General features: G+C 37.2%; 1 protein-coding gene across 2 annotated transcripts in view; it reads right to left on the reverse strand.

Moving 5' to 3' along the window:
• Positions 1-9,524, reverse strand: part of LOC140873097 (uncharacterized) — a 27,300-nt gene extending 17,776 nt beyond the window's left edge. Inside the window, exons 1-3 of one of the 2 annotated variants that reach the window (XM_073276080.1) lie at positions 8,788-9,524; positions 5,493-8,690; positions 4,697-5,068 (exon numbers count right to left, since the gene is read on the reverse strand). In XM_073276080.1, the coding sequence (XP_073132181.1) occupies positions 4,713-5,068; positions 5,493-8,427 (3,291 nt within the window). In that variant the 5' untranslated portion in view covers positions 8,428-8,690; positions 8,788-9,524 and the 3' untranslated portion in view covers positions 4,697-4,712. Of the gene's footprint in view, positions 1-4,348; positions 5,069-5,492; positions 8,691-8,787 lie in introns of those variants that run through there. The other variant, XM_073276079.1, reaches the window with a different exon arrangement.
• Between the last annotated feature and the right edge of the window lie 726 nt (positions 9,525-10,250).

Below are 10,250 nucleotides of genomic sequence, written 5' to 3' on the forward strand. Positions count from 1 at the left end.
GTCCGAGAGCTCATTTCTCACACCTCTCTCCTCTCTTCTCTCTAGATTCCTAGGCATTCTAACTTAGATCTACGGAGATCTAGGCGTCCTATGGGAACCGGAAGTGGCATAGCGATCCAGGAATCGTAGCGGAGCTGTGGCCTAGTTTTGAGGCAATTGTCATCAGTGGGCTGACGACGGACGCAGGTATAGCTATGGTCTCCTTAAATTATTTAGAAGTATGCAATAGCTTAGTTAATGCTTTTAGAGCTTAATTAATGATGCATGGGTATTTTCATTGTAGAGTTGATGATAGGCTTGAAACCTAGAGTGGGACTGTTAGGACTGCCTGTAGAAAGATACGTAAGTACTGACTGAGATTGCCAGCGGGTTTCGCATGATTATATGTTGTATTTGTGTGTCATATTATTATGCAGCATGTGCATATCATATTGTGTCTGTCCATATTTTGAGATGAGCCATGTAGGGCCGCTCAGCTCTGTTCAGACGGTTGATGTCGAGCGCCCCGCGACCGACGGGTTAGCCAACATTGGCATCTGTGAGACACAGTCTGTGTTCGTTAGGAATGAGCAGTGTACACAGGGTTTGCTCCCCGGGTTGTACCACTCATGTCCTAGGCACCATTACTGAGCAGTGTATACAGTTATCCCAGATATGGATACCCTGTCATTTGCATGCATCATATTTGTATGTTTTACCCGTGCTTTCGTATTGAGCTTAGAGCTCACGTCCAGTCTTTTCTGTGTACCTGGACATCCCATTCGACGGGGCAGGTGTAGGTGCAGGATTGAGCACCAGGAGCTTGGAGTAGCCAATGACCAGTGAAGACAGCAGGATTAGCTGTAGGTTTTTGCCCTTTAGGCTTATTTATTCGATTGGGTTTTATAATCTAATTTATTTAACCGGTTGTATTCTGCCGGTCTGCTTTTATTTAAGTCTTTCGCAGCGATTTATTTAATGCATGCCTAATTATGCTCTTAACTCTGATTAGGTAGTGGATCCGGGTTGGGTCGCTACAAGTTTTTTTTCACTGAATTTTATTGACAAAGTTTTAACGAGGCAACAATGTTACTCTCCACCAATCATCTAAGGGGGAGTGTTATATATAGATACAAGGACGGAACTAGGAATTCGAACGAGGGGGGGCTAAAATAAATTTAAATTATAAACTTATTTTTGAGAAAAAAACATTGATATAAAATTAATACATCAAGGTATATAATAAATTTAATATATAATTGGAAAAAATATAAAAAAAAATATTGTAAAACGATCGAAACAGGAGTTTCTTTTTGTAATGCCCCGAAAATATTTAATTTGAGAATTTATGGAATTAAGATTTAAATTCCAATATTCTTAAATTAAAAAATTGAATTAGAATTGTCAAAATTTGACCAGGGACTAATTTGCAAATAATAAAGATTTCAGGGGCTAAATTGCAAATATGAATTTTTGTGTAGGACACTTGGCTTATATATGGTTAAACGTGTATATCATATGTATTATATCAGAATTCTTGAGCAAAAACGTGAGCTTTCAGAAACCTTTATTCCTCAACAAAAATTTGATCTTCCAAAGTTCGATTTGCACGATCCGTCCGTCATAATTCAGAATTGAACATATATCTGCGATCACCGCATCGAAGGCTTTGTAGTGACGTAAGTTTTACTATGATTCAGCACGTTTCAAAATTTGGAAGTGGTTGGAATCAGAATTTAATTATGTATATATGTTCTTGAAGTTGTATAGATTATATATCCAAGTCGGTTCGGAAAAAGATTGGTGTTTGAATTTGTTATGATTTTCTGAATGATTTTTGAAAAAATCCATTTCTGATATGCTGATATTTGAGTTGTTTTTTATTATATGAGATGTTTATGAGTTGTATTGGATTGTTGGGTTGATATAGATATAGTTTGGTTCGCCGGTTTATAGCCGTTACGCTGTCAGTTCAAAATTTGAAGCCGTGTTGACGTATTGTCGCTTGAGCTATACTTTGATTGAGTTTGAATGCTGATATTGAATATATTTACACCTCATTTCAGATTTGTATTGAAGGTTATCGAACTCGGGAGTTCAGACTTCGAACCGGGAAATAGTTGATCAAGGTTTGGGACCTTCTACCTTCAAGATTGAGTTGTGTGTTTGAGCAGATTTTTAACAAGAGCTTATGGAATTGCAGCTATAGCAGATTCAAGAAATTCAGAACCAAGATTAAGGTATGAGACACATCAACCAAACCGGGATAGATAACTCGAGTTAGACATGACTCTCGAGTTCCCAAAACCACATACTTGCTTGTCTATTTTCTTTAGTTGATTTGCATTGTTTGATGCTTGTGATGCATTACTTGCTTGATTAGCATGTTAGATTTACTTGGCTTAGATCAATGCATCTAGAGTATGTTGCATACATATTGAGCCACCATTCTTTGAGTTGGAAGGCAAATTTTTCAAGATTAAGATGGATGTTTGAACATATATTTGAGTGGCTTAGGAGATAGATCGACTCCTATTGCTAGATTTCTCGATATAGCGGACAAAGTCCAGGAACAAGAGCTCAACGCCAACTCGGATAGGAGAGTAGGTGGGAGATTGTTGTATTATTTTTCCCTGGGATCCTAAGAACCAATATTTTTACCAGTATCGGATTTTGATAGTCCTTTTCTTTGAAGTATACATTGCATTTATGTTGCACCATAGAAGATCATCTATGGCTTCTTATACTATGTTGCTTAATATGTTTATCAGAATATGCATGTTTATGTCGTTTATGCTGAGAATTATGTTCTCACCGGAGTTATCCAGCTATTGATGTGTTTTGTATGTGTGCATGATAATAGGTGGGGCAGGAGCAAGTCAGAGACTACCAGGATAGCTCAAGATCAAGATTAGACGTGGTGACTTGGGTTTAGCAGATTTTCATGATCTTGTACTAGTTTGTGAAAGGTGTTTAGAACTTAGTTGTGCCTTAGATCATGCAGATTTATTGTCTTGGATCTGGTAAATGTAGCATTTTTTTAGTTTTGAAGCATGTTTTGTTTGGCTTGAAGTTGTTAAAAAGAATACATGATGATGTAATAACATTGGAAGATTAGCTGGTGCAGTATATGGTGTTGTTTATATGTTGAAAGAGCTGTTTTTAAGTGTGCTTCAGTTTCGAGACAGAGTTGTGCTCGCTCGAGCGCATCTTTGTGCGCTCGAGCGAGAAACCATGAGGGTTCGGACAGAGTTGTTTTCGCTCGAGCGCACAAAGATGCACTCGAGCGAGGCAACTCCTTTAAAAAAAAAATTAAGCATTCTTTATTAATTAAAGAACAAAGAATAATTTGCTCAATTGGATTAGATTAGCACCCGAGGTCGCCACAGTTTTAAAGGATAATAAACCACTTCGAACAATCTATGCAATTTTTCAATGAAAAATTTCATTTCTTGTCACTACAAGACATAAATATAGTAAAATGAAAACTTTAAATATAATGCAAATTAAAAAATGATGGAATACATGAAAAATATATAAGAAATTTTATCATTAAAATTTTGTGAAATTTAAATGTGAGTTTTGAAATCAAAAACAAAATTTTATTTTTTTGAGCCAAAATCAAAAACAAAATTAGATCATAATAAAAAGTGATTTATATTATTTCTTATTATATAGATTTGTGTGTACGATTGTTGGTGTTTAAATATATTGAAATATATAAAGGATGAGAGCTTAATATGATGTAAATTGCTAATAAATATCTTATGTTTTTTAAATATATAATTGACTAACTTGAGTTTTATATTATTAGTATAAAATTTTAATTTTTTAGTGAGCTACGTAAATTTTTAATAGGCTTTATTGGACTTTATTATGATTATACATTGTTTAATAGACTAATTAAATCTCATATGGGCTTTATAATATATAACTAGTACTATTAAAAATTGAGTGGGCTAAACTGGGATCTGTATGGATAATATTTAGATGATTGATTTGATTATAATACTTCTTTTGTTTAATATTTCTTCTACTACAGTTGAAATCAGAATAATTTGATTTCACTCATCTTTTCTAAATAGTATTTCTCTAATCTTTCATTCTCTTCCTCCCTTTTCTCCACTAAATTTATAACACCTATAACAATTTTGTAAAATGAATTTACAACCACACAATAAAAACACAAATAACATTACACATATTACGTGTGTTCGAATAGATGCTTGGACGATATAGATAACGAACTCGCAACCGAATGTAAGTAAACCTAATACAGCGAGTTTTACAGAAGCAGCATGAATATGTTTGTTTAGACATATTACATGTGTGCTCGGACGATGAACTCGCAACCGATCGAATGTAAAGCAAAACTTAATACATCCAAGTTTTACAGAAGTATGAAAATGTTTATCCAAGGAGCCTAATACATAATCAACAGTTTCTTTCCATGCTTTTCTCTTTTGTTTGTTTTCTCCATATTCTTGAATTACATTACAAAATAGTTCAATTGTAGGAGAAAATGATGGTTGTATGTCGTTTAATTTAGATTAGTTTACACGCTATAAACTCAATAAATCTCTAAACAAATGTACAACTAAATCCTGCACCAACAATTAGACACTGAGTATGAGTGATATGAGCAAGAACCTACTGTAGAAAACTTCATCAGAATCAAGGAAAAAGGGGGGGAAAAAATGAAAAAAGTCGTGCTTACACCAATAGCTTTGTCGCTAGACCTCGTACTCCGGAGGTGACACGCTCCCTTCATGCTCATTAGATTCCATCAGCATAATCACGACCTCTCGCATGGATGGTCGATCTACCGGTGACATGCTTGTGCAGAGGAGGGCGATTTTCAATACTGTAACCATGTGGCTAACAGTAGTTTCGTCTTTCAAATTCAAACGACTGTCGAATATCTCAGACGATAGAGAATGTTCCCGAATGAAGTTCCGCGAATAAGCGACGAGATTACCTCCTACTTCGAGGGGTTGCACAGGAGTCTTTCCGGTTAATAACTCCAGAAGTACCACACCGTAGCTGTATATGTCGCATTTTTCTGTAACTTTCATGGTGTACGCATACTCTGCACAGAAATATGTACAAATTGTAAGTGTTTGAAATGAATTTTTTCAACACAAGATTGGATTAAATTAATTATAAAGAATATTTAATACTGTCTATCACAGTTATTAAAATCTCGAAATCCCACCAAGTGTACACTCGTTCAAGATCCAATGAGGCTCCTCTGATAAATGCATGTAATGAAATTTTCTTGAACTGTTTATATATCCTTGCCTAAATCATATCGCCTAGCGTCTTATGGCTCTGCTTTACAATGAGGCATAAGCATATGCCTCCAATAACCATGACACAGAGAGTAACCTCAAATTAAAGAAGATGGAGCAGGGTATTTTGGCTTAGCAAGACTGATATTTTAATTGCAAAAAATAAAGAAGTGTGGTCCGAAACTCGAAAAATCATCATTCCAAAGGGAAAAAGACGCTGACCAGGAGCAATATAACCATATGATCCAGCAACTGCTGACATGGACTTGGACTGGGGCATATCAATCACCTTAGCCAAACCAAAATCGCCAACATGAGCTTCAAACTTTTCATCGAGCAGTATATTGTTCGACTTGATATCGCGGTGAATAATCCTAGGCCTGCAGTCATGATGCAAATAAGCAAGCCCTTCGGCAGCTCCGAGAGCAATGGAGAACCGTGTTGGCCAGTCAAGATCGCAACTTGTCCGGTGCAGCAATTCCCCCAAGCTACCTCTCGACATGTACTCGTATATAAGAAGATTCGAATTTTGATGATAGCAAAATCCAAATAGTTTCACGATATTCCGATGCCTGATCTTTCCGAGTGTCAGAATCTCAGCTTGAAACGTGCTCTCAATGTTGTTTCCCTCTCGATTAGATGCCAGTTTCTTCACGGCAATCGTTTGGCTAGATTGCAAAACGGCCTTGTACACGGTACCAACCGCTCCCCTACCAATCACATAAGTATCGTCAAAATTATTCGTGGCCTCGACCAGATCGTGAAAAGTGAACCCTTCTTTTGGAGGAAAGTATATGTCAGAATCTTGGGATGAAACGTCATTATCTTGGAAAGAAGCAACTACATCAACCGGATGTTGTTTCATGATGTATAGAATCACTATGATTAGAACAAGTGAAACTCCGCCTACCACAGCAGCAACTATAGATACAACCTTTCCTCGAGAAGAGTCGACATTTTGTTTCGGTGGAGGAGTTGTGTCCATATGTGTGCAATCACCGAGCAGCCCGCCACATAGCCCTTTGTTTCCAATAAAGCTACTGATGCTCATGTTCTGAAACAACGGTACATTAGGCAATGGACCTGATAAGTTGTTGAATGATAGGTTGCAACCGAGTAAACTTGAAAGATTTCCAAATGTGCTTGGAATCTCACCACTTAAATCATTATTATTGAGCAAAAGGTATTCTAACAAGATAAGGATTCCAATCTGAGGTGGTATTGCTCCGGATAACTTATTAAAACTAAGATTCATTGCTATCTGCAGGCCAGAAAGATTGCCCAACTCCATCGGTATCGAACCCGATAACAAATTTCCACCCATCTGCAGTTCAGTCAAATGAGTGAGATTACCTAATGCACCCGGTATAGATCCAGAGAAAAAATTGTCAGAAATAATAAGCCGTTCAAGCAGAGAAAGGCTTCCCAATTCATTCGGTATAGACCCAAGAAAACCATTGCCACTAAGATCGAGCCTTTGAAGGGCTTTGCAGTTCATGATTTCTAGTGGTATCTGCCCTGAGAAAAGGCACGACGAAACGTTGAAAGCCACAAGCTCCGAAAGATTCCCTATCTCCCTTGGCAACTCGGATGTAAAGTAATTTCTCGAAAGATCGAGCCTTTGCAACTTTTGACACGTTCCAATCTCTTCAGGTATTGTGCCACTGAAATTGTTTCGACCCAATTCAATCGCCGATAGATTGGTCAATTTGCATAATCCTGAAGGAAACCTCCCAGTCAACCTATTACCACCGAGTCTCAGCTGTACCAAAGAAAGGCAATTCGAGACACCAGCTGGAATGCTTCCATACAGATTATTAGACTCAAGATTCAGCAATATCAAGTTAGAATGCTGACATATATAAGGAGGAATTCTGCCGGTTAAGTTATTGCCAGAAAAATCAACTACCCAGAGTCGACTATACAGACCGAGGCCTTGAGGTATGGTTCCGCTCAAATCATTGTCAAAAAGTTGTAACTGAAGCATTTGAGGGAGATACAGAAGACCAAATGGAATAGGCCCAGTTAGGTAGTTTATTGACAAGTCTAGCTTCGTCAAATTCGTCAAGCTACTGAGTTCTGTTGGAATAACTCCCGATAGCCCGTTCTGGAACAAGTACAGCAAGCGCAAGCCCTTTATTCGTGTCAACTCCATAGGAATTTCACCTGACAAATAGTTCTCCGAGAAATCAATTTCTAATGCGTTACTAAGATTGCCTATTTCTTTGGGGATGGTTCCATTAAATCCATTTCTGTATAAGTATAACCTCTTCAGAAACCTGAGTTTCCCAAGTTCAGCAGGAATCCCTCCAACAAGATTCGTCTGGTATAAAGCAAGAGTCTGGAGACTCGTACAATTCCCAAGCTCACCTGGTATAGATCCTGAGATCGGATTGTCCCACAAGATGAGATCAATCATGTTTGTCAGCATACCAAGCTCTTTCGGTAAGTTACCGTATAATTGATTCTGTGCAAGACCAAGAGTTTCCAGGCTACTACAACTGCCTATTTCCGCTGGTAAACTTCCAGAAAGCTCATTCTGCCCCGCTCGAAATGTTTTCAAGCTTGTCAAGTTACCGAAAGATGCAGGTATCGAGCCGGAGAGACTATTCGTGTATGCCACAAACTGAATTAGAGAAGTTAACTTCCCGAACTCTTCCGGAATAGGACCGGAGATCTTGTTATTGCATATATTCAAATCTTGCAAAGACGAGAGATCACCCAATTCTACAGGAATTTCCCCATTAAAATGATTGTCGTTCAAATAAAGAGTTTCCAATCTTGATAAATTCCCAATCTCCTTCGGGATGCTCCCCTCAAACCCGTTATGAGAAAGATCAAGATAAGTTAGAAAAGCCAGACTACCAATACTAGAACTCAACCCCCCCGAAAGATTCAGTGAGCTCAAATTAAGGGACCACACAACCTGTTTATAATCCAAAGAGCATTTCACACCTATCCATTTACAAGGCATCTGATCATTAGGATTCCAACTCCAAAGAATATCATCAGCGTCAATAATGTTTTTCTTAAACTCTAGGAGATAATTTCCATCTGCACTCAACCCTTCAGAACAACAAAACATCATCATCAGGAACATTAAAATTCCTATCCAAATCCCAAATACACCTTTCCTCAACCCAAACACAGTAGACATTGTGCCAATCTTTTGTTGGCCAAAAAGTTGCAACTTAGACTAAAAAGACAACCACCAAGATTCAAAAGTGGAACCAAAATCTGTCAATCTTAATCAGAGATGCTGGACCCTCAAATTCTTGAAAACTCACAAAAAGGGTATTTACAGAAACCTCAAAAAGGGGGCCAAATCAATTCAGATTAAATTCATCAAAAGTCATGAAGGTGACCCTCTGAAAGGTAGCCAACAACAGTTCTGATACACAATCCACCAAATGGAAACCTCTGCATGCAATGAATAATAACCAACATAAGAGGTTGCCTAAATCGATAAATAAATTAGAAACAGAGAAAAAAATCAACAGGCTAAACCTGATCATACCTTTACATCAAAATCAGTAAACTTCCCAATCAATAAAATCCACCGATATTGAAGTGATGCCTTGGGATACAGAGAGAGCAAAGGGTATGAAATTATAAATAATTACAGAAAAACGAAAACTTGAACTCTAAAACTAAAAACCCAAAATTCAACCCTTTGCCCAGAGAGGTGGGGAATTCAACTCAACCACATCCAAGATTTGAGATTTAAAAAAAAAAGTTACAAAAAGAACCAATTCATAAGATACAAGAATGAAAGAAATCCCAGTATCCAAATGCAATGAATCAAATAGCTATATTTTATACTATATAGGCTTTGGACTCGTGTTGCTTAGAAAGCAAAAGAAGAGCACAAAACAACACAAAGGCTATTGTCTTTTAGCTAATTGAGCAAAGTAGCTAAAGAGGGCCATCTTCGAATGGACAAAAAACAGAGAAAAAAAAAACATCTCAAGAAATGGAAGGCACATTTGCTAGTCCTTTCAATGAAGCTCTAATGGCCGACCAAGCATGCTTTCACAATCTTACCTCTCTCTATACAGATATATTTATTTCTGTAAAACCCTTTTTTTTGTGTGGTTCATGAAAAATATGTACATAACTATCATCAAGATTTTGCTTTAAAACTCAATCTCAAGCTCTCCCCAACCTTCTCCCCATGAAAAGTGGGATCTTTTTAAATTTGGAGTGCTTCGGAAAAGGCAACTTTTTAGGCTGAGGAAGAGAGATGGAAAGTCCATTTGTTCATTTTGCCCATTTTTAATATTTTATTATCCTTATCATTTTTATTAAAAAAAAAATTATTTCCTCATTTTGAAGAATTTTTGTGGGCATTTCTCATTTTCTTGGACAGAATCAGTCATTTGGTACTTGGTAGGTAGGCTTCGAAAACTTAAGTCAGAAGTGACGTACACAACGGTGTCGTTTTTGCCTTTAATTACTAGTTTCTTCCTCATTTGACTTGGTACTTGGAAGTATCTTAGTACACGGGGAGAATTGTTTTTTTGGTTTTATACAATTGTTTTTTTGGTTTTTGTTATTTATCTTATTAAATTTTAGTTCTAGTTCATCAACTTTATTCTTTTATAATTTTACTCTTTTCTCTATTAAGAGCTGACATGATGTAGTGACCCGCGTCGTGATCACCTACTAATCAGATACTTAAGCATGCAATTAATCATAAATAATTTTAATCAGAGTAACTGTGGAATCTTAAAATAAAACAATACCGGGTAAGCAAAATCTAGTGGTCAACCCTCCTTCTAGCCTTGGTCACCACATAACCTCCCTATCCTCGGGAGAACTACTTGCAACTGTCCCATGGAATAGGGCATCCAGCCAACAGAAAACAACCGGAAGTGAGCCTAACATGCTCAGTGCGAGAGTACGAGTATACACTATATATACGTGCATGTATGCATATAAACTGGATACCAAGACACTCAGGTCAAAAAACAAACTCAA

This window comes from Henckelia pumila, unplaced genomic scaffold (assembly GCF_033568475.1).
Source record: "Henckelia pumila isolate YLH828 unplaced genomic scaffold, ASM3356847v2 CTG_525:::fragment_3, whole genome shotgun sequence".
NCBI classification, from domain to species: domain Eukaryota; kingdom Viridiplantae; phylum Streptophyta; class Magnoliopsida; order Lamiales; family Gesneriaceae; genus Henckelia; species Henckelia pumila.